At 42.6% G+C, this 24,969-nt stretch overlaps 1 protein-coding gene across 2 annotated transcripts; it reads left to right on the top strand.

Annotated features, from left to right (window-relative positions):
- The first annotated feature begins 1,504 nt into the window (after window positions 1–1,504).
- Window positions 1,505–19,904, top strand: LOC121538213 (TBC1 domain family member 25-like). 2 transcript variants are annotated; one of them, XM_041846033.2, is made up of 7 exons: window positions 1,505–1,676; window positions 6,079–6,188; window positions 8,578–8,732; window positions 10,443–10,567; window positions 10,736–10,927; window positions 11,448–11,723; window positions 17,298–19,904. In XM_041846033.2, the coding sequence occupies exons 1-7, from the start codon at window positions 1,611–1,613 to the stop codon at window positions 19,050–19,052; spliced, it is 2,679 nt and encodes an 892-aa protein (XP_041701967.1). In that variant the 5' UTR covers window positions 1,505–1,610; the 3' UTR covers window positions 19,053–19,904. The 2 variants fall into 2 exon arrangements, with proteins under 2 accessions (XP_041701967.1, XP_041701968.1); XM_041846034.1 differs by lacking the exon at window positions 6,079–6,188.
- Window positions 19,905–24,969: the final 5,065 nt, after the last annotated feature.

The following is a 24,969-nucleotide window of genomic DNA, read 5'->3' as shown; positions in this document are numbered from 1 at the left end:
CGAGCAGTCACACACAAGACTAAGATCACCATGCGCAATGCCAAGCGTTGGCTGTAGTGATGTAAAGCTCACCGCCATTGGACTCTGGAGCAGTGGAAACGCGTTCTCTGGAGTGATTAATCACGCTTCACCATCTGGCAGTCTGACGGACTAATATGGGTTTGGCGGATGCTAGGAGAAGGCTACCTGCCCCAATGCATAGTGCCAACTGTAAAGTTTGGTGGAGGAGGAATAATGGTCTGGGGCTGTTTTTCATGGTTCGGGCTAGGCCCCTTAGTTCCAGTGAAGGGAAATCTTAACGCTACAGCATACAGTGACATTCTAGACGATTCAGTGCTTACAACTTTGTGGCAACAGTTTGGGGAAGGCCCTTTCCTGTTTCAGCATGACAATGCCCCGTGCACAAAGCGAGGTCCATACAGAAATGGTTTGACAAGGTCGTTGTGGAAGAAGTTGACTGGCCTGCACAGAGCCCTGACCTCAACCCCATCGAACACCATTGTGATGAATTGGAACGCCGACTGCGAGCCAGGCCTAATTGTCTAACATCAGTACCCGACCTCACTAATGCTCTTGTGGCTGAATGGAAGCAAGTCCCAGCAGCAATGTTCCAACATCTAGTGGAAAGCCTTCCCAGAAGAGTGGAGGCTGTTATAGCAGCAAAGGGGGGACCAACTCCATATTAATGCCCATGATTTTGGAATGAGATGTTCGACAAGCACTTTTGGCCATGTAGTGTATTTTTGTTCAATTTAGTTGATGTAGAATGGGAAGATGTACCAAAAATAAATTTAAATAAAATAAAACATCTGGAACATCTATTTTTTCCAAAATACCATGCCCAAATGCCACCATAAATCAAGCATGACTCTTTTAACAAAAGGTGTTGTGTTGTAGTGACTCAGCGCTTTCGTAAAAGTTTATGGATAGAACACACAGCACTCTCTAAGGAAGGGGTGAAGTATGTATGCAAGGTGAATTCAAGAATTGGAAAACCCTCATTAAAAAGAAATTGCTGTTTTCAATTATTGTTTTCCAATCTCCTAATTTAAAATGGAATTGATTGCAACCATGTCACACTAACCGTGACCATATAATTTGTAGATTCCAGCTAATTGTCATACCGATGTAAAATACTGGTGATTATAGCATTCCTCTGCATGCAAAACAAAAAAAGATTCAGAAGCATCACTAAATGATGTAATGTATATAAGCGTCATATCCTGATTTCCATTCGTAAATGCTGAAACTTCAATCATTTTTTGCAATATTAAAAGTCCTCATTTGTTACCAAGAAAGGTATTTTTTGACAAATGGTTTAGTAAATCTGTACATTATATCTGTTTTCTGTTTCTTGTTATTCAAAACATAACGGAAATAAGCATTGATAAATTGGTAAATGAGCTTCAGTGAAGTCCTGCAAATGTTTGAGAAGCGCTTTTATTTTGATAGCTCATTCCAGTCAAACAGGAAATAGATTTATCTTATTCTTGCAGATTTACAGGTCTGGACAAAGCGGCGACGGAGAAAATGAGTCGCCGCAATCGGTCTCTTCTCGTTTTACAAATGGCTATAATATAAGAAAAATATAAAGTGAATACAACGGTCTTATGTCCAGTGAACTCCTAAACATGGCAACTGAGGAGGAGAGGGGCGTAGTGCGTGTCAAAGTCAAGGTGAGGAAGATGTGAATGATGGAATAGCAGCGGCTAGCTAGCTGGGCTACCCTGGCGTATTTTGACAGGTATCACATTTCCAGATAGATAGCTAGCTAGCTATTGTCATCACTGTGGCCGACGTATTTGAGCCATTTCACATGACATTTGCTGTAGCTTGTAGCGTGCCTTCTTGATGTTGGAACTGCTAATTCACTTCATCTGCCCAGTCCAGACCAGTGCTTTGTTTTTTGTTTTTAGCATTGAGCCTGCTGTTGCTAACATCTAATGAGAAAAGTGTACAGTATGGTGTTTTCAAGACAAGGAGGAGGGGGGTCAAATCTTGACGTCAGTGATCTTCAGGTCGAAAGTCGGAGGTCAAGAACGATGCACACGTTTCTGACTTGGAATTCATAATTGTATGACCATTCCTGTGGAGCTCGTTTTTTCCCCGAGTTCCCAGGGGTAAAAAAACACGCTGAAATCGGAATTTGAAAATGTCAGATTTCCAAGTTGTTTTGAACGCGGCATTATTCTACCGTAACCAACCCTCTTGGATCTTCTGACTACAAAAAGTCAATAATTGATTTAAGAAAAATAAATCTAGCTAACAGATTAGGGAGATTCGGGGATTGACAATGGGTTTACCTGCTGATGTGATGCGTTGTGATCATGCACTCGGAAAAGCATAGAAAGCAAGATTGTAAGTCAACTGATCTTAACAAGTCTTGACAGTTAGCTAGTAGGTTAATTGTGTTATTCCAAATAATGAATTCAGCGATTCACAGACAGAACCCCACAGTGACGTGGCTGGGTGATATGAAGTTAGCTAGATGGTTTTTAGTACAAGTGAGTCATTTAGTAAACATCACCACTCCAGGGGTGTATTCATTACGCTGATTCTGTTTCAAAAAGTTTCGCCAGTTGCGAAAGTTTTGCAACAAACCATTTACCAAATGCAAACGAGAGTTTCTATTGGACACATTCAGATAGGTTTTGCAACAGATTCGGCATAATGATTACAACCCAGGGGTGTATTCTTTAGAGCAGGAGTACTCAACTCTTACCCTACGAGGTCCGGAGCCTGCTGATTTTCTGTTCTCCCTGATAATTAATTGCACCCACTTGGTGTGCCAGGTCTAAATCAGAACCCTGATTAGAGGGGGACAATGAAAACGAGGACTGGAACTGGCTTCGAGGTCCAGAGTTGAGTTTGAGGGCTTTAGAGGGTTTATTCATTATTCGGTTTCAGTTGCAAAACGTTTTGTCTTGTTGCAAAATGCAAGCCGATTTACTCCAAACTGAAACCGTTTTGCAACGAAAACGAGAGTTACTATTATTAGACCAATTCAGGTAGGTCCCGGACTCCCTCACCTTTTCGTTTGCTCTGTTTGCTTCTGTTTGGTTCTTAAACGGTAAACTGTTTCCAATGCAAGTTGCAATGAACACTCCCCTGGTGACAGATAGCTGACTAAACTAAACTCCACGATATAGAGCCCCACAGTGGCGGTGTCATGAAACCTAGCAGTCAAACAAGGAAATGGTTCCAATCATTTCCCACTATCCATTTCCCATAGGAGATTTTAGAAACACTTAAAATAAGAGCTGTGTTTCGTGTAGGCTTATCCTGGTGTCTCTCGGACAAGGTGACTTTTATCAGTATGCTTGGCTTTATTTAGTCTCAGATTCAAATGCTAATTAGCATCAAAGTAGACATCATGCAAAACTAAAAATCCCTGCAAGCTCCTGCACATCATCTCTAGCTGACACCTTTGCTAACAGGTATTGTCTAAATTTAAAACTTGCACAAGACAGTTCACAAAATTGTCAATTTAAAGAAATGTAGCCAATTTATTCATTACTACGTTTAGCTAACATTAGATAGTTAATCGAGAGATTCTTACCTTTGTCTCGATTCGGCAGTCTCGTCCAGATCATGGCATTTGTAGTTCTTTATGATAGCCACATTAGCAGCTAATTAGCGTTTAATCTTTGGTGGGTAAATACAGGTGAAAACAGTGCATTCGGAAAGTATTCAGACCCCTTCACTTTTTCCACATTTTGTTACGTTACAGCCTTATTCTAAAATTGATTAAATATATTTTTTTCCTCATCAATCTACACACAATACCCCATAATGACAAAGCAAAAACAGGTTTTTATAAATTTTTGCATATATATATATATATTTATTTTACGGAAATATTACATTTACATAAGTATTCAGACCCTTTACGCAGTACTTTGAAGCATCTTTAGCAGCGATTACAGCCTGGAGTCTTCTTGGATATGATGCTACAAGCTTGGCACACCTGTATTTGGGTAGTTTCTCCCATTCTTCTCTGCATATCCTCTCAAGCTCTGTCAGGTTGGATGGGGAGCGTCGCTGCACAGCTATTTTCTGGTCTCTCCAGTGATGTTCGATTGGATTCAAGTCCGGGCTCTGCATGGGCCACTCAAGGACATTCACAGACTTGTCCTGAAGCCACTCCTGCATTGTCTTGGCTGTGTGCTTATGGTCGTTGTCCTGTTGGAAGGTGAACCTTCGCCCCAGTCTGAGGTCCTGAGTGCTCTGGAGCAGGTTTTCATCTCTCTGTACTTTATTCCGTTCATCTTTCCCTCGATCCTGACTAGTTTCCCAGTCCCTGCCGCTGAAAAACATCCCCACAGCATGATGCTGCCACCACGCTTCACCGTAGGGATGGTGCCAGGTTTCCTCCAGACGTGACGCTTGGCATTCAGGCTAAAGAGTTCAATCTTGGTTTCCTCAGACCAGAGAATCTTGTTTCTCATGGTCTGAGAGTCCTTTAGGTGCCTTTTGGCAAATTCCATGCGGGCTGTCATGTGCCTTTTTACTGAGGAGTTGCTTCCGTCTGTCCACTCTACCATAAAGGCCTGATTGGTGGAGTGCTGCAGAGATGGTTGTCCTTCTCGAAGGTTCTCCCATCTCCACAGAGGAACTGGAGCACTGTCAGTGACCAACAAGGCCCTTCTCCCCTGATTGCTCAGTTTGGCCGCGTGGCCAGCTCTAGGAAGAGTCTTGGTGGTTCCAAACTTCTTCCATTAATGTTGGAGGCCACAGGTGGCTTACCACAGGTGGACTCCAATCAAGTTGTAGAAACATCTCAAGGATGATCAATGGAAACAGGATGCACCTGAGCTCAATTTCGAGTCTCATAGCAAAGGGTCTGAATACTTATGTAAATAAGGTATTTCTGTTTTTTTAATTTTTATACATTTGCTAAAAAACTGTTTTCACTTCGTCATTATGGGGTGTTGTGTGTAGATTGAGGGGGAAAAAATAATTTAATCAATTTTAGAATAAGGCTGTAACGTAACAAAGTGGAAAAAGTCAAGGGGTCTGAATACTTTCCGAATGAAGAAATGTGAGTGAGCCCACTCCCTTGGCTGAGGAGCAACTCCACACATGAATGGTCTCAGGATGCTTTACTGTTGGCATGACACAGGACTGATGGTAGCACTCACCTTGTCTTCTCCGGACAAGGTATTTCCCGGATGCGCCAAACAATTGGAAAGGGGATTCATCAGAGAAAATGCCTTTACCCCAGTCCTCAGAAGTCCAATCCCTGTACCTTTTGCAGAATATCAGTCTGTCTCTGATGTTTTTCCTGGAGAGAAGTGGCTTCTTTGCTGCCTGTCTTGACACCAGGCCATCCTCAAAGTCTTCGCCTCACTGTGCATGCAGATGCACTCACACCTGCCTGCTGCCATTCCTGAGCAAGCTCTGCACTGGTGGTGCCCCGATCCCGCAGCTGAATCAACTTTAGAAGACGATCCTGGCGCTTGCTGGACTTTCTTGGGCGCCGTGATGCCTTCTTCACAACAATTGAACCTCTCTCCTTGAAGTTCTTGATGATCCAATAAATGGTTGATTTAAGTGCAATCTTACTAGCAGCAATATCCTTGCCTGTGAAGCCCTTTTTGTGCAAAGCAATGATGACGGCACGTGTTTCCTTGCAGGTAACCATGGTTAACAGAGGAAGAACAATGATTTCAAGCACCACCCTCCTTTTTAAAGCTTCCAGTCTGTTATTCTAACTCAATCAGCATGACAGAGTGATCTCCAGCCTTGTCCTCGTCAACACTCACCTGTGTTAATGAGAGAATCACTGACATGGCAGCTGGTCCTTTTGTGGCAGGGCTGATATGAAGTGGAAATGTTTTTTTGGGATTAAGTTCATTTTCATGGCAAAGAGGGACTTTGCAATTCATCTGATCACTCTTCATGACATTCTGGAGTATATGCAAATTGCCATCATCAAAACTGAGGCAGCAGACTTTGTGAAAATTAGTATTTGTGTCATTCTCAAAACTTTTGACCACGACTGTATGTTATAAAATAGGCCTACAATGTACCTCAATGAATGGTTACAATTACATGATTGTTTCTCACCTTCCTCAGAAGTGTGAGGGGATGCTGCCAGTGGAGTTCCGCTCGTTTGCTGTGGATCCTCAGATAACGTCACTAGAGGTGCTACAGCACATCCTCATCCGAGCTTTCGAGTTAAATGGGTGAGAAGCATCATCAACATCATAACGTCTACAGTGTTGTTGATTGACATGGAAAGCAGAATAGCGGAGGTGCATAAAAGTGGCAGGCCCCATGCACTTATGACAAATGCCTTGTTTTCTAAGTTTGCCCTATTGTACATTGCTCTCAGTTACTCTTTTTTTTGTGTTGGAATTTTGGATGACTGTAATTGGCCAGCCACATTAATTTTTTTTTTTGACGCACATTTTCTCCTTTCCTCCGCTCCGGACTGCATGTGCTGCCATAGAAATAGAGTTAGCGTCACCATTCAAGTCAATGATGGCATAATGGGTGGACTGGCGGCCATTGCGAGTGTACCCATAGGAACAAGGCAGGAAGTAAAAGCAGGAAGTAAAAACCATCAATATGTGCTGTGATTTGTTGATTCAACTCAACTGATATTACAAAAAAGACATACCATTGCATGAGCCACATCAGTTAACATCATTTGAATATTAGAGGTCCTATTAACTTACAGTATTCTAATTCCTTATTTGAATGAACATTCTACATTACCATGGAAATTATGGCATCACAATACCAGGCAGCCATTGCGAGTGTACCCATGAGTTTACCAGTCAAATTGCCAGGGTTAGAGCTTACAAGCCCATTCTATTCATTGCTTGTTCAACACCTTGCTTGTTTCAGCAAGCAAGGTGTTAAGAGACCATGTAATCGCAGAAATGGACTCAACCGCGCAAATGCCGGGCTGTTTTTTTTGTTGGTAAAAGTGTTATTTTACGGTCTTCATCCATAACCTTTGGTTATACGGTAATTATGCCAGCCCTAGCATTAGCACAGTATACATGATCCCAATTTTAGCTCCAAGACGCCGGCAATTTGAAAAGCCGCAATAGTAGATTGTGCTGATTTATTGGCGCATTGAACCATGTTGCGTGCCGTAGTTAAAAAAAACTTCATGGATAATGCTAAAACAATGAAAGCATATCTGAATTCAGCGTCTTTATGCACCTTCGCCATTCTGCAGACGATATTAGAAAGTATTGTTTTGAGAGAGAGCTTTGCCTACAGTAAAGTTTAAAGAAATGATGGAGTGGGACATACAGTGCATTTGGAAAGTATTTAGACCCCTTCCCTTTTTCCACATTTTGTTACGTTACAGACTTATTCTAAAATGGATTAAATTAATTTTTAGCCCATAATGACAAAGCGAAAAGTTGTTTTGTTTGTGAAAATGTATAAAAAAAACAAAAACGGATGCCTTATTTACATAAGTATTCAGACCCTCGAAATTGAGCTCAGGTGCATCCTGTTTCCATTGATCATCCTTGATGTTTCTACAACTTGATTGGAGTCCACCTGTGGTAAACCACCTGTGGCCTCCATTATTCGTAAAATGGAAGAAGTTTGGAACCACCAAGACTCTTCCAAGAGCTAGCCACCTGGCCTTGGTAAGGGAGGTGACCAAGAACCCGATGGTCACTCTGACAGCGCTCCAGTGTTCCTCTGTGGAGATGGGAGAACCTTCCAGAAGGATAACCATCTCTGCAGCACTCCACCAATCAGGCCTTTATAGTAGAGTGGCCAGACGGAAGCCACTCCTCAGTAAAAGGCACATGACAGCCCGCTTGGAGTTTGCCAAAGGGTAACTAAAGGACTCAGAACAAGATTCTCTGGTCTAATGAACTCTTTGGCCAGAATGCCAAGTGTCACGTCTGGAGGAAACCTGGCGCCATCCCTACGGTGAAGCATGGTGGTGGCAGCATCATGCTGTGGGGATGTTTTTCAGCGGCAGGGACTGGGAGACTAGTCAGGATCAAGGGAAAGATGAACAGAGCAAAGTACAGAGATCCTTGATGAAAATCTGCTCCAGAGTGCTCAGGACCTCAGACTGGGGCGAAGGTTCACCTTCCAACAGGACAACGACTTGAACCCGATCGAACATCTCTGGAGAGACCTGAAAATAGCTGTGCAGCAACGCTCCCCATCCAACCTGACAGAGTTTGAGAGGATCTGCAGAGAAGAATGGGAGAAACTCCCCAAATACAGGTGTGCCAAGCTTGTAGCGTCATACCCAAGAAGACTCAAGGCTGTAATCGCTGCCAAAGGTCCTTCAACAAAGTACTGAGGAAAGGGTCTGAATACTTATGTAAATGTGATATTTCAGTGTTTTTATTTATTTAAAGCTGTTTTTGTTTTGTGATTATGGGGTATTGTGTGTAGATTGAGGACACATTTTTATTTAATCTATTTTAGAATAAGGCTGTAATGTAACAAAATGGGGAAAAAGTCAAGGGGTCTGAATATTTTCCAAATGCACTGTATAAGGAATGCCTTGGATTGCCATGCTTTCTAGAATAGATATCAGCTTTTTTTAAATCATATTTTTTTTTCTTGTTTCCTAATTAGCAAACGCAACTTTGGGATAAGTTACCTCTCCCGGGACCGTGGAGGTGTGGAAGTGTATCTCTCTCTCCTTTCTGACTGGGATTTAGATGCTGCTTTTGTCAGTGCTGCTAAACCTTATCTACAGCTCAAGATGGACATTCATCTCTCCGAAGACAGTAAGCAGACTTGTCAAACGTTCACTTGTATATCCATTTAGGTCATTTAGTGAAAGCCAATCTCTGTTTATGTCAGTCTCTGTTTGTGTTCCTTTGGGTCACCACTTTAAGAACTGGTACAGTCGTTGATTTGGTTTGTGTGTGTGATTCAGTATTAGCCTTATTGATCTGTATATTTTGGGGGGATATGTGTTAAATTATACTGAACAAAAATATAAACGCAACATGTGAAGTGTTGGTCCCACGTTTCATCAGCTGAAATAAAAGATTTCAGAAATGTTCCATACACACAAAAAGCTTATTTCTCTCAAATTTTGGGCACAAATGTGTTTACATCCCTATTAGTGAGCATTTGTCCTTTGCCAAGATAATCCATCCAGTTGACAGGTGTGGAATATCAAGAAACTGATTAAACAGCATGATCATTACACAGGTGCACCTTGTGCTGGGGACAATTAAAGGCCACTCTAAAATCTGCAGTTTTCTCACACAACGCTACAGATGTCTCAAGTTTTGAGGGAGCGTGCAATTAGCATGCTGACCGCAGGAATGTCCACCAGAACTGTTGCCAGAACATTGAATGTCAATAAGCCACCTCCAATGTCGTTTTAGAGAATTTGGCAGTACGTCCAACCGGCCTCACAACCGTAGACCACGTGTAACCACACCAGCCCAGGACCTCCACATCCGGCTTCTTCACCTGCGGGATTGTCTGAAACCAGCCACCCGGACAGCTAATGAAACTGTGGGTTTGCACAACCGAAGAAGTTCTGCACAAACTGTCAGAAACTGTCTCGGGGAAGCTCATCTCAGGGAAGCTCATCCGTCTGCCTGCCATCTGCCTGGTACAGTTGAAACCGGGATTCATCCGTGAAGAGCATACTTCTCCAGCAAGCCAGTGGCCATCGAGCATTTGCCCACTGATTCCGGTTAAAACACCGAACTGCAGTCAGCGCAAGACCCTGGTGAGGACGATGTCGTGTGGGTGAGTGGTTTGCTGATGTGAACAGAGTGCCCCGTGGTGGTGGGGTTATGGTATGCAATGGCATAAGCTACAGACAACGAACACAATTGCATTTTATCGTTGGCAATTGTAATGCACAGAGATACCGTGACGAGATCCTGAGGCCTATTTTCGTGACATTCATCCACCGCCATCACCTCGTGTTTCAGCATGATAATGCATGGCCCCATGTCGCAAGGAACTGTACACAATTCCCAGAAGCTGAAAATGAAATAAATAAACGTCACCACCCATTGAGCATGTTTGGGATGCTCTGGATCGACGTGTACAATAGTGTGTTCCAATTCCCACCAATATCCAGCAACTTCTTACAGCCATTGAAGAGGAGTCGGACAACATTCCACAGGCCACAATCAACAACCTGATCAACTCTATGCGAAGGAGATGTCGCGCTGCTGACTTTTTCTGATCCACGCACCTACGTTTTTTTAAAGTGATCTGTGACCAACAGATGCATATCTGTATTCCCAGTCGTGAAATCCATAGATTAGGGCCTAATGAACTTATTTCAATTGACTGATTTATATATGAACGGTAACACAGTAAAATCTTTGAAATTGTTCAGTGTAGTTTGTACCAAGCATCTCTTCCCCATTTTTAACTTTTTTTGTAATATATTTGTGGGCCTCTCCTTCATACATTCATTGATCGATCACCTCGTTTTCCCACTTTCTTATTCCCTTAAGGTCCCGTTATGGAAGAATGGGACATAATAAGCCCCAAAGATGTGATTGGTTCTGACCAGCTTCCTGGGGATAGGAGGTCCTTGGCGGCTGCCGCCCTTCCCTTCACCCAGTCCCTGCTGTCCCAGGTTACTGACGACACTCTCGCTCTTCACACTGTCAGCCATATTTTTTACCATCCAGTCAGTGCTGCCTTGAGTCAGGTCCTTCTGCTAATGCTAAATATGTTCACTAGGTTAGTGTTGCTTCCAATGACCCACCTGGGGTTTAAACTCTCGCTGTCTGTCTCTGTTCAGATGATGGGTCGAACGCTGTCCAGAGTACAGCAGGCCTTGAGCTGGTCGTACGGGGAGGAGGTGAAGCCTTTCAAGCCCCCTCTGAGTGATGCCGAGTTCCACAGTTACCTCAATGGCCAGGGCCAGCTGTCCCGGCCAGAGGAACTGAGGCTGCGCATCTATCATGGTGGGGTGGAGCCCTCTCTACGCAAGGTAATTGGACATTCACTGAGCGATTCCAACAGCAAGTCTGCTACCGGACAGCTTTTTTAACCCTCAATACCAGACAGTTTCACAAATCTAATTTGAAATTGCTGAAATATCAGATCAAATCACATAGGGCCGAATCCTAACTTGAGTGTGTGTAACTTAGACTTTCCCCTAAACCTTGCATTGATGTCAATGGGAGATTTATGCAACATTTGAGTTGCGATTGAGAAGGGCATATGTTCTCCAAAACATTGACGGGAAGTGTTTACTTATGCTCTTTGGATGTTAATAATTTCCTAAAATGTGGATTAGATGTGGGAATAGAGCATTTGGGTGTATCCTTGTTGTATTTTGGAGTGTAAACAGACTATCTATGTAGGTCATTCAATGTGGAACAAGAAAAAATAGCACAAAGAAATGCCATTTGGAGGTAGGAGAGCTATATTTATATATTTCTGTGTTATATGAACGCAGAGATTTTAGCTATATCCTGTATGTCAAAAACCCTTTCCTCTGTGCCCAGGTTGTCTGGCGATACCTCCTGAACGTGTACCCCGATGGGCTGACCGGTCAGGAGAGAATGGACTACATGAAGAGCAAGACTAGGGAGTATGACCAGCTGAAGGGGGAGTGGTCAGCAAGGGCCAGTCCAGAGGACCTGGAGTTCATCAGGGGCAACGTACTGAAGGACGTCCTGAGGACCGACCGGGCCCATCCCTATTACGCCGGCTCAGAGGACAGCCCCCACCTCACTGCTCTCACCGACCTGCTTACCACCTTTGCCATTACACATCCACAGGTGTGGGGATCTATATTTTGTTTGCATTCTTTTTAATTTCCTTGACATGCAGACATGCTAAAGGGTGTGGTATTATAAATGCAGTGAACGAAGGATATGCTCAACTCCTCTTCTCTACTCTCCTCTCCCCTCCTCTCCTCTCCTCTTCCCTCCTCATCTCCTCTCCTCTCCTCTCCTCTCCTCTTCCCTCCTCATCTCATCTCTTCACTCCTCATCTCATCTCTTCCCTCCTCATCTCCTCTCCTCTTCCCTCCTCATCTCATCTCATCTCCTCTCCCCTCCTTTCTCCCCTCTCCCCTGTTTGGCATCTTAGATTCTGTTTATTTGCTATTGAGTTATGATTAGTAAACTCAGTCTGCCTGCAGTGATATGTAAGCCCAGTTGTTGGAGATCATATGTCAGGGCTCCAGACTGCGACCATTTAGTCGCATCTTGTGACCCTTTGACTTGGCTGTGCGAGTTATATTTTTAATTGGTCGCATTGATGCGATCTGCACATTCTACATGCTCACCTCACTCCAAACATCCTATTTTTTTAAGCTACTAAAACCATGATTTGGTCAAACAGTAATGTGCATTATCCTCATGATTCCTGTAATGAAAGTCTCTGCCCTGTGCCTGTTTCGCTGGGGCCTTCTGCTGTGATTAGCGAGCCACGCACTCCCTCTCCCCCATACTCTGGGAGAAAAACATTTGTTCTGATTGTAGGCTATACCATTTCAATTACTATTGTCACTGTTGAAGAGAGGAGATTATCAGCTTTCTGTAGGTACAATATCTATTTTACAACCAAGATATTTGAAATGACTTTGAGATACGTAGCGAGCTAAAAGCGCATCAGCCATTGCAGGCCTCATTGTGAAGTTTTTTTTAGGACATTGAATTTACTATTAGATTAGGGATCGTTCAAGGGGGGGATTCAGCATGCTTTTGTGGCACAGTCGATGCCATGCAGGGTTATGGGCCAGAAGGTTGAGGGTTCGCCGACCACCACGGACGAGCTCACTCTCCCTGCCCGTTTCATTACACTACGGTCAGAGCCGGCTGCAGACAATGATCAGCTAGGAGGGCATCAGATTTTCAACATTTACATGCTACGTTTATGATATAAAATATATTCAACAAATCTTCCACCAACCGGTTTCTGTGCCACTGCACCGCACAACCAATAAGTAAAGAATATGGCACTTCAACATCATGGTTTGCATTTTCAACACCACAATCAAATACTGTCATTCTCGAAAAAGAGTAAATGCATCCCTCCCTATCTTGTATCGAAGGCTTAGCTTGACAATCTCCTAATGTCATTAAACCTTTTGATGTTTTGTAACGTCTTTTTCCATTCATCAAATGGCCGGTGCACATTGCACTGTTTGGATGCTGGAATTATATTAGCGTGGACGAACGTGCGCAAGTAGCCTACAGGAGACTTTTCTAATCAGATGAAAACATTGACTGGTTGTGTTTATGCTGCATATACAGTGGGGGAAAAAAGTATTTAGTCAGCCACCAATTGTGCAAGTTCTCCCACTTAAAAAGATGAGAGAGGCCTGTAATTTTCTTCATAGGTACACGTCAACTATGACAGACAAATTGAGATTTTTTTTCTCCAGGAAAATCACATTGTAGGATTTTTAATGAATTTATTTGCAAATTATGGTGGAAAATAAGTATTTCTGGCTCTCACAGACCTGTAACTTCTTCTTTAAGAGGCTCCTCTGTCCTCCACTCGTTACCTGTATTAATGGCATCTGTTTGAACTTGTTATCAGTATAAAAGACACCTGCCCACAACCTCAAACAGTCACACTCCAAACTCCACTATGGCCAAGACCAAAGAGCTGTCAAAGGACACCAGAAACAAAATTGTAGACCTGCACCAGGCTGGGAAGACTGAATCTGCAATAGGTAAGCAGCTTGGTTTGAAGAAATCAACTGTGGGAGCAATTATTAGGAAATGGAAGACATACAAGACCACTGATAATCTCTCTCGATCTGGGGCTCCACGCAAGATCTCACCCCGTGGGGTCAAAATGATCACAAGAACGGTGAGCAAAAATCCCAGAACCACACAGGGGGACCTAGTGAATGACCTGCAGAGAGCTTGGACCAAAGTAACAAAGCCTACCATCAGTAACACACTACGCCGCCAGGGACTCAAATCCTGCAGTGCCAGACGTGTCCCCCTGCTTAAGCCAGTACATGTCCAGGCCCGTCTGAAGTTTGCTAGAGTGCATTTGGATGATCCAGAAGAGGATTGGGAGAATGTCATATGGTCAGATGAAACCAAAATAGAACTTTTTGGTAAAAACTCAACTCGTTGTGTTTGGAGGACAAAGAATGCTGAGTTGCATCCAAAGAACACCATACCTACTATGAAGCATGGGGGTGGAAACATCATGCTTTGGGGCTGTTTTTCTGCAAAGGTACCAGGACGGCTGATCCGTGTAAAGAAAATAATGAATGGGGCCATGTATCGTGAGATTTTGAGTGAAAACCTCCTTCCATCAGCAAGGGCATTACATTTACATTTTAGTCATTTAGCAGACGCTCTTATCCAGAGCGACTTACAGTTAGTGAGTGCATAATTTGTTATTTTTTTTCATACTGGCCCCCTGTGGGAATCAAACCCACAACCCTGGCGTTGCAAACGCCATGTTCTACCAACTGAGCTACATCCCTGCCAGCCATTCCCTCCCCTACCCTGGACGACGCTGGGCCAATTGTGCGCCGCCCCATGGGTCTCCCGATCGCGGCCGGCTACGACAGAGCCTGGATTCGAACCAGGATCTCTAGTGGCACAGCTAGCACTGCGATGCCCAGCGACAGCCCCAAAACATCACTGCTCTAGAGGAGATCTGCATGGAGGAATGGGCCAAAATACCAGCAACAGTGTGTGAAAACCTTGTGAAGACTTACAGAAAACGTTTGACCTGTGTCATTGCCAACAAAGGGTATATAACAAAGTATTGAGAAACTTTTGTTATTGACCAAATACTTATTTTCCACCATAATTTGCAAATAAATTCATTAAAAATCCTACAATGTGATTTTCTGGGTTTTGTTTCCTCATTTTGTCTGTCATAGTTGACGTGTACCTATGATGAAAATTATAGGCCTCTCTCATCTTTTTAAGTGGGAGAACTTGCACAATTGGTGGCTGACTAAATACTTTTTTTCCCCACTGTAAAATGCCATGCATTTTAAAAGTTAAATGACAAATAACGATCGACTGGTAGACTGTGGTATAATTAGCATGCCGAAAAGTGTAGTGCATAAGGAAAGTACCAAAGCACCTTGAGGGGAGGCAAAGCAGATGAGGAAATTTGGCTAGGATGGAAGAAATTATATAGTAAAAACGGCAAATGGAAACCGGGGGAAAAATGCACTACCCTCCCCTGTGCCCATAAAAAAAATCCTCCCCAAAGCAAGAAAATAAAAGTGACCCCCATCCCAAGTAATCCCTTAATACATGGCTACCAGCAGTGGGTATTATGTTTAGAGTTAGTGATCTACAGTGAGGGGAAAAAAGTATTTGATCCCCTGCTGATTTTGTACGTTTTCCCACTGATAAAGACATGATCAGTCTATAATATTAATGGTAGGTTTATTTGAACAGTGAGAGACAGAATAACAACAAAAACATCCAGAGAAACGCATGTCAAAAATGTTATAAATTGATTTGCATTTTAATGAGGGAAATAAGTATTTGACCCCTCTGCAAAACATGACTTAGTACTTGGTGGCAAAACCCTTGTTGGCAATCACAGAGGTCAGACGTTTCTTGTAGTTGGCCACCCGGTTTGCACACATCTCAGGAGGGATTTTGTCCCACTCCTCTTTGCAGATCTTCTCCAAGTCATTAAGGTTTCGAGGCTGACGTTTGGCAACTCGAACCTTCAGCTCCCTCCACAGATTTCCTATGGGATTAAGGTCTGGAGACTGGCTAGGCCACTCCAGGACCTTAATGTGCTTCTTCTTGAGCCACTCCTTTGCTGCCTTGGCCGTGTGTTTTGGGTCATTGTCATGCTGGAATACCCATTTTCAATACCCTGGCTGAGGGAAGGAGGTTCTCACCCAAGATTTGACGGTACATGGCCCCGTCCATCGTCCCTTTGATGCGGTGAAGTTGTCCTGTCCCCTTAGCAGAAAAACACCCCCAAAGCATAATGTTTCCACCTCCATGTTTGACGGTGGGGATGGTGTTCTTGGGGTCATAGGCAGCATTCCTCCTCTTCCAAACACGGCGAGTTGAGTTGATGCCAAAGAGCGTGATTTTGGTCTCATCTGACCACAACACTTTCACCCAGTTCTCCTCTGAATCATTCAGATGTTCATTGGCAAACTTCAGATGGCCCTGTATATGTGCTTTCTTGAGCAGGGGGACCTTGCGGGCGCTGCAGGATTTCAGTCCTTCACGGCGTAGTGTGTTACCAATTGTTTTCTTGGTGACTATGGTCCCAGCTGCCTTGAGATCATTAACAAGATCCTCCCGTGTAGTTCTGGGCTGATTCCTCACCGTTTTCATGATCATTGCAACTCCACGAGGTGAGATCTTGCATGGAGCCCCAGGCCGAGGGAGATTGACAGTTCTTTTGTGTTTCTTCCAATTGCGAATAATCGCACCAACTGTTGTCACCTTCTCACCAAGCTGCTTGGCGATGGTCTTGTAGCCCATTCCAGCCTTGTGTAGGTCTACAATCTTGTCCCTGACATCTTGGAGAGCTCTTTGGTCTTGGCCATGGTGGAGAGTTTGGAATCTGATTGATTGATTGCTTCTGTGGACAGGTGTCTTTTATACAGGTAACAAACTGAGATTAGGAGCACTCCCTTTAAGAGTGTACTCCTAATCTCAGCTCATTACCTGTATAAAAGATACCTGGGAGCCAGAAATCTTTCTGATTGAGAGGGGGTCAAATACTTATTTCCCTCATTAAAATGCAAATCAATTTATAACATTTTTGACATGCGTTTCTCTGGATTTTGTTGTTGTTATTCGGTCTCTCACGTTCAAATAAACCTACCATTAAAATTATAGACTGATAATTTATTTGTCAGTGGGCAAATGTACAAAATCAGCAGGGGATCAAATACTTTTTTCCCTCACTGTAGCTAATGTGTTTTGAGTTTCCACTTACTCAGGTGGTGAATTAGCCCCAAATAAATTAGCCTATGATATTAATGCATATAAAGATGTAGGCAAATGTATCTCTATTGAACAAAATACAATTCTGAAGCCCTATTTTAACAGTAAAATAGAACAACAATAGCCTAATTGTCAACCCAAGATTTGACAATCACTGGATTAGGTTGCACATCAAAATATCTTGAATCATGCATTCCTGCATGCACATGTTTAGATGAAACGACTTGTTTCTTGAATATCATCTCAGTAGTCTATTACACCTCTTAATAAAGGACTGTGAATGATTACACATTTTTTCTATTGCGTGACGCCGAAATCATGGGCTGGTGCCACCAACTGAAAACGTTAGTGGCACCAGGGAGAAATGTTAGTCTGGTGCCCTGTATATTTTTGCTGTGTTTAATTTATTCTGAACTCTTTGTTTCGTAGGTGTCGTACTGCCAAGGCATGAGTGATATTGCTTCTCCGATACTTGCCGTCATGGACAATGAGGCACATGCATTCATCTGTTTCTGTGGCATCATGAAACGCCTAGAGGGCAACTTCTGCCCGGATGGCCAATTCATGTCCGTCAAGTTCCAGCATCTGAAGCTGCTACTGCAGTACTCCGACCCCGAGTTCTACTGTTATTTGGTGTCCCGCGGAGCTGATGACCTGTTCTTCTGTTACCGCTGGCTGCTCTTGGAACTCAAACGGGAGTTTGCCTTCGACGATGCCCTGAGGATGCTGGAGGTCACCTGGAGCTCCCTGCCCCCTGACCCTCCTGAAACAGAAGTGGAGCTTCTTGGGCCGCCGCTAGAAACAGACCAGACCATAGTGACATGTGAGAGTGGTGTTGAAAAGAGGCCCGCCATTACAGGGGATGCTGGTGAAGAAGGGGAGCAGAAAGAGAAGCAGCGGAGACGACACATGTTGAGGCCCTCAAGAGAGGAGGCAGATGGGGGGAGAAGGATCAAAATGGAGGAAGGAAAGAGGGAGGACAGAGGAGCCAGAAGAGAGGGTGAGGGGAACTTTGACATGCCTTACGTAGGAAAGGAGCAGGCGCACAACAATGTGCCTGTTCCTTCCTTCGAGAAGCAGACCAGTTTTGATGAGTTCAAATACTACAGTGCACGGAACAAGGACAGCTTAGATTTCGAGGAGAGAGCCCCACCAGAGGGTCCTGTTGAGATGGAAGCCTCCTCGCACCCAGGGGAGAGAGCGCATCTTATAACGGACGTTGACAAGTCCTCCAACCCAGATACAGAGGAGAGGAGCTCCCCAAATGGACAAATAGCCTCTCCGGCCTCCTCGTTTCCCCCTGGCCTGCCAAGCTGGAAGAATGGTTCCTCTCTGTCTCCAGGGTCCACTCCCTCCCCCTCGAGTTGGAGAGGTGCCTCCCCAGACACCCCGTCACCAAAGTTCACCTCTCCCATTTTACCCAACGGAAGGGTTGAGTCGCCAGAGAAAGCCACAAGAGGGTTTGCTTCCTTTGCCTCGGTGCCGAATGGAACCGGAGCCAACTCACCCGCTACCCCCACAGGGAGGTCCTTGGTTTCCTCTCCGCTGTTGTCTCGAGCGTTGCTCTCCTCGCCTATTTTGTCCTTCGGGAGAGCTCTTCCTTCGCTGCCCGTCGGAACGGTGAACAAGTCCTTTTCTAGTAACCTCCAATCTCCTTGCAGCAGAGCCTCCAGCACCGCGCCCCACACTCCAAATTCAACCAAACCAGAGAATACCACCATCAAACCTTGTTCCCTGCCACCTCCTCAAGAGTTTGGCAAAGGAAATCCTTTCATGTTGTTCCTGTGCCTGTCGATCCTGCTGGAGCATCGAGACCACATTATAAAGAACAGCTTTGATTACAACGAGCTGGCTATGCACTTTGACCGCCTTGTTCGTAGACACAATCTGGGCAGGGTGCTGCAGCGCGCCAAGGCCTTGTTTGCGGACTACCTGCAGAGTGAGGTATGGGATTCGGAGGAAGGGGACGAGGTCAGCTCTGATTCGCCCACCACAGTCACTGCTGCTCTGCACTCCCCGCCCCCCTCGGCCACCAGGCCTCTTTTTACCCCTTTGTCATCCCCACAACCATCCTCCCCAAACTCCACCTATAACCTGGCTGACACCATACCTTCCCCTTCTTCACCTCTCCCTCTCTCCTTCTTGACTTCTGTCACTATATCCCCAACACACTACAATGACTAATGGTGGCCTACTCTAGCTGTTTGTCCCATTATCGTTGCTCATCTCATTTAGTTCTCCACCCATACCAGACTTGACTGGAAGGTTACTACTGATAGTTTTCCCTGTGTATGCTGTCAATATTGCTCTTCTCTCCATTTCCTCTAATCAACAAATCCTCATGCTTACTCTTGCCTTGCTATGCACGCTTCCATCAAGTTTTCACTGTTTCACAATGTTCTATTTTTGCCTTCTCTTTTAGTTACAGGGATAATAAAATGTTTCAAACACCTTTTTAACTTCATATTAGGGCCCAGGGCTGGACACGTTTATCGCGTGTTGCCCACAGAACCTTATATTGGATAAGCCACAACTGTGTCTTCTTGACCAAAGCGCTGTAGTTGTGTGATCACACTGCTAAGAACCAACACTGCCACGTTGCTAGTCTTGACTGCGCTAACGGCAGTGTGTGTGGTTACTGGTTGAAGCCCTGCCCCTTTATTCCCTGACTTGGCTACAGTTGGAGGGAGCGGTGGGCACTGGCCATTGGAACTATAGAAAAATATGAACAACATGTATATGAATGAGTCTTGTGATTCCCTTAAATGCCCTCTTCTTGAGAATATGTAAAATATGCCTGTATTTGACCGCACACATCCCATCATAGTGATTATGAGGACATAACAACTGAGTTTTGTAAATGTTATATTCATGAGTCATAATTGCATATTTATAATTGCATTGTGTTGATCACCTCGGTTATCTTTACCTTTTCTATCAAAATAATTTCAGTACTGTATATTATTTTGTGTTGCAAGGTCACATTTTAAGTATCAAGGTGAGATGAAGTTCTTTCCAAATAAACTATGAAGTATGGTGTGCTGTATAGGAATCTGAACGGCAAAGAAAAGTTATTGGGTTTCAGTACTGTAGTTTCATGGCTAGTTTCTGCATTTGCTCTCTTAATTGACTTTGTTTGCTTTATATCGCACATAACTGCTATGAACTGAACGGTATATTAAGGGGTATGTTTTGCTATTCAGGGGTTTAATGAATCAATTGATCATTCAGTCGATCAAACTGTTTAATATATCACATTGCACAAATGATGCATTTGTCCTGATCATGTATGGCGCTGTGATCGTAGGCGACGGTTACATTGCACAATGCGCAGATGGCTACTATATGGTGCTAAAATATTTCATTAGAGTAGGATTTATCATGGCTGTAGGAGAATGGTTATAAATATGTGTAAACATGAATAATAAGTATTATGTTATAGTAAGTCTAGATTTTTAAAATTTCCTGTCAGTTATTAGATTGATTGGTCAAGCTGTACTCTGAAGCGAAACATTTAGCTGTGAATGATATCGGCCGCTTTCAGCAGGGCACAACATTGTGGAACGTCCAGATATAAATATATTATGTAGAACAAAAATGCCTCTAACATGTAGAATAACGTTGGTTTCATGGAAAATCCTGATTTCCAAAAAGTACACTTCAGGAATAGATTTAAAAAATATATATATACAGTACCAGTCAAAAGTTTGGACACACCTACTCATTCCAGGGTTTTTCATTATTTTTTACTATTTTCTACATTGTAGAATAATAGTGAAGACATCAAAACTATGAAATAACACATATGGAATCATGTAGTAACCAAAAAAGTATAGCCACCCTTTGCCTTGATGACAGCTTTGCACGCTCTTGGCATTCTCTCAACCAGGGGTGGTATACAGAAGATAGCCCTATTTGGTAAAAAACCAAGTCCATATTATGGCAAGAACAGCTCAAATAAGCAAAGAGAAACGACAGTCCATTACTTTAAGACATGAAGGTCAGTCAATACGGAAAATGTCAAGAACTTTGAAAGTTTCTTCAACTGCAGTCGCAAAAACCAAGCGCTATGATGAAACTGGCTCTCATGAGGACCGCCACACGAAAGGAAGACTCAGAGTTACCTCTGCTGCAGAGGATTAGTTCATTAGAGTTACCAGCCTCAGAAATTGCAGCCCAAATAAATGCTTCACAGATTTCAAGTAACAGACACATCTCAACATCAACTGTTCAGAAGAGACTGTTTGAATCAGGACTTCATGGTCTAATTGCTGCAAAGAAACCACTACTAAAGGACACTAATAAGAAGAAGAGACTTGCTTGGGCCAAGAAACACGAGCAATGGACATTAGACCGGTGGAAATCTGTCCTTTGGTCTGATGAGTCCAAATTTGAGAGTTTTGGTTCCAACCGCCATGTCTTTGTGAGATGCAGAGTATGTGAACGGATTATCTCTGCATGTGTGGTTCCCACCGTGAAGCATGGAGGAGGAGGTGTGATGGTGTGGGGGTGCTTTGCTGGTGACACTGTCAGTGATTTATTTAGAATTCAAGGCGCACTTAACCAGCATGGCTACCACAGCATTCTGCAGCGATACGCCATCCCATCTGGTTTGCGCTTTGTGGGACTATCATTTGTTTTTCAACAGGACAATGACCCAACACACTTCCAGACTGTGTAAGGGCTATTTTACCAAGAAGGAGAGTGATGGAGTGCTGCATCAGATGACCTGGCCTCCACAATCACCCGACCTGAACCCAATTGAGATGGTTTGGGATGAGTTGGACCGCAGAGTGAAGGAAAAGCAGCCAACAAGTGCTCAGCATATGTGGGAACTCCTTCAAGACTGTTGGAAAAGCATTCCAGATGAAGCTGGTTGAGAGAATGCCAAGAGTGCAAAGCTGTCATCAAGGCAAAGGGTTTAACCGTTTTTTTGGTTACTACATGATTCCATATGTGTTATTTCATAGTTTTGATGTCTTCACTATTATTCTACAATGTAGAAAATAGTAAAAATAAAGAAAAACCCTTGAATGAGTAGGTGTGTCCAAACTGTTGACTGGTACTGTATATTTCGATCTCTTTCAAAGTCTTGAGTCACGTCAAATCTTTTCATTACAATTCTATCTGCAATGTTCCGCAACGTTTGCCTACTGAATATTACCCTGGTATCAGGTGCAGTAGCAATGGACATTTGGTGAAAGTGCCTCTATCTCCAAAAGTTATTGTGTACTGATAGCATTGATTTATGTTTGTTTTTGTGTGAGCTTGATGCTCATCTTTATTTACTCCATCAAAAAGGCTAAATTATCTTCATATTGAACAGCTTGTGCATAGCCATTAAGGTTGGTTATCACAAGGCAAATGTATGCCTTTGTGGGACCTAACAAAACCACAGGGTCCTTTTGAGACATTTTGTAGGAGTACTTTAACCCTTATTTTACCAGGTACTGTAAGTGCTATGTATCAGACAAGGGCAATGAGAATGGGGGTTGAAATCCAGTTTAAATGCCAATACCCAGCACAAAATGCCTTCATCATGTGAAGTTTTACATCTAGCTGTAGGTGTAGAGAAGACACGTGAAAGACAGGCCAGAAAATGGGTTGAGATGGTGTCCAAGTATATTTAAGCAATAAGGCCAGAGGAGGTGTGGTATATTGACCATATACCACAAACCCCTGAGGTGCCTTATTGCTATTATAAACTGGTTACCAACATAAATAGAACAGTAAACAAGTATTTTTCCATCATACCGTGGTATATTGTCTGATGTACACACGGCTGAAATGCTGTTTCAGCCAACCAGCATCCAGGACCCAAACTACCCAGTTTATAATGTCTATTAGTAATTTCTGTGTGAAATCCAATATCAGAGTGGACTTGTTGCAGGCATGCTGGACACATTTTGAAATAGATCATAATCTCATAATACCCCCATGCCTATTGTGAATGATCACATGTTGAAAGAAGACATGGACACATTTTCATAAACACTTAAGTGACTGTATTGTCTGTCATTTGGATTTTATATCTTATTAATATACCAGGTGTAGATGGTGTCATGTATTATAATAAGTATGCCCGAACTGAATATTTTAACTAACCAGAAAACATAATCATGATGCCCATCTGCATTAGTCCTATGTGGGAGAAAGCATCTTCTTTTATGATGAGAGAAATTGCAAAGCAATTACATTATCAAGTGTTTGATTCTCCCTTCTGAGAGCAATATCTATTACAATGTGCTGAACTCCTGCATTTGTAAGTCATATTTTTCCTGACAGCATTGACCATATTTCTAACACTTTGGTAATGTTAATTTCGTCTGAGGTTGTAGAAAGATTTTAACTGGACCAGGCCTTTAACAAGGATCAATAGTTATTTGGTGTCCTTGTGATTTTGAGTGATATGATAATTATGATTCTTTGTTTTTGTATGATAGTGTTATAAAACCTGTTTAAACATTTACCCCTTGAATAAACTTGCTGGACTGAATGCTAGTAATATGCATATTTGTACAATAAATAAACTCAATATTTTACTTGTTTATTTCTTACTTGATAGATGCACAAAACAGTAAACAGTCATTATGACTGACTAATGCATAATTAACCCCCAAAACGGTTCTACTTGGAACAAGCTTGCACTAGATCACACATACTAACAGAGAGAAAGGGTCAGACAAATGTTTCCAGAACCATAGACCTATATTTCCTTCCACTATATGAAGACAATAGCTAGATTTTCATCCACTTGTATATTGATTTTCAAGTGAATTATCTAATATTCGCTCCAAATGATATGCACATTTTATCGGCAGAGGTGTGCTTCTATCATTGATTTTCCATCCATGTACAGGGACGTGACTAGAAGTAGAATTTATTTTTTTATCAGTGGAAAATACAATGAAAAACAAACAATATAAATATATTTTTGAATCTATACAAATTAAATAAATAAAAGAAACCTCACTACGCACAAGTTTTTTATTCCATTTGCAGATACTAATTTTAAAGGATTACATTTGTTTAAAAAAATTATAATGTAAGAATATATTGTTTGTCATTTAGATATTTTTATAAATATTCAAGTTCAAGTAGAAAAACATTGCATTTAGGCACAGATTTCAAATATTTGTGTTTGTGTATGAAGAATTTACCAGATAGTACTGTATAAAGAAGTTCAAAATTAATTCAGTAGCTTTCTTTTCATTTGAATAATTTCATAGTAAATACATAGGTCTTATTAATGAAATCTTAAGGTGTTCTCCAAAACACAAGTGAGATTTAATTAATTGAGAAAGTCCTAAAGGTATTTCTTTGCATTTAGAATTTAATTATTTATGTATTGGGAAGTTCTGTTTCTAAGAACTTTCTAAAATAGTATATTCCCTTATTCCCAAAATTTAGGGAATAATTAAGACTTATTTTTAATAACAATATCATTGTTGTTCCACAGAAGTGTTTTGTGGGGGGATAAGTTGTGGACATAACATAGTTTCCAGGCTAAAAGGACTTATTCGTTAAATATTGGACAGTTTGATGGGTCATTTTGCAGGAGAATAGTTGCACTTCAACAAAAATTGAAGACCACCCAATACAAATATGACAAAGAAAGGAAGTACCATAAAGATTCAGAGCTAAGTATACATATTTTTTACCAATTGACTTTAAAGGTATTGTTGATAACAATTTAATCGTGACTAGAAGGTTCTCGCGTGCGCACTGTGCAAGGGGTGACATAACCGCTAGAGTGAGAACAGCACGAGGAGCCTCCCCTGACAACGGTCATTCGAGGACATTTCTGGTAGCGAAAACCAATCATATCGCCAAAGACTGTGATACACTGTTCGCTACCAAGAAGCAGGGGAGAACGACTGCCCCTCTCATTGAAGCCAAGAAGTTCAAGGCCAACCGCGGGAGTGCAGCCTGTTGTTTTCAGAAAGGAGTGAATGGGAAAGTTGGAATCTTCGTTGTCAATATTCAAATTAAATTGTATTTGTCATATGCTTCGTACACAACAGGTGTAGACTTACAGTGAAATGCGTACTTACGGGCCTTTCCCAACAATGCAGAGAAAAAAAGAGAAAAATAATAACAC

Source organism: Coregonus clupeaformis, chromosome 24 (genome assembly GCF_020615455.1).
Source record: "Coregonus clupeaformis isolate EN_2021a chromosome 24, ASM2061545v1, whole genome shotgun sequence".
Taxonomy (NCBI): domain Eukaryota; kingdom Metazoa; phylum Chordata; class Actinopteri; order Salmoniformes; family Salmonidae; genus Coregonus; species Coregonus clupeaformis.
This window is presented reverse-complemented; position numbering and strand designations above follow the sequence as displayed.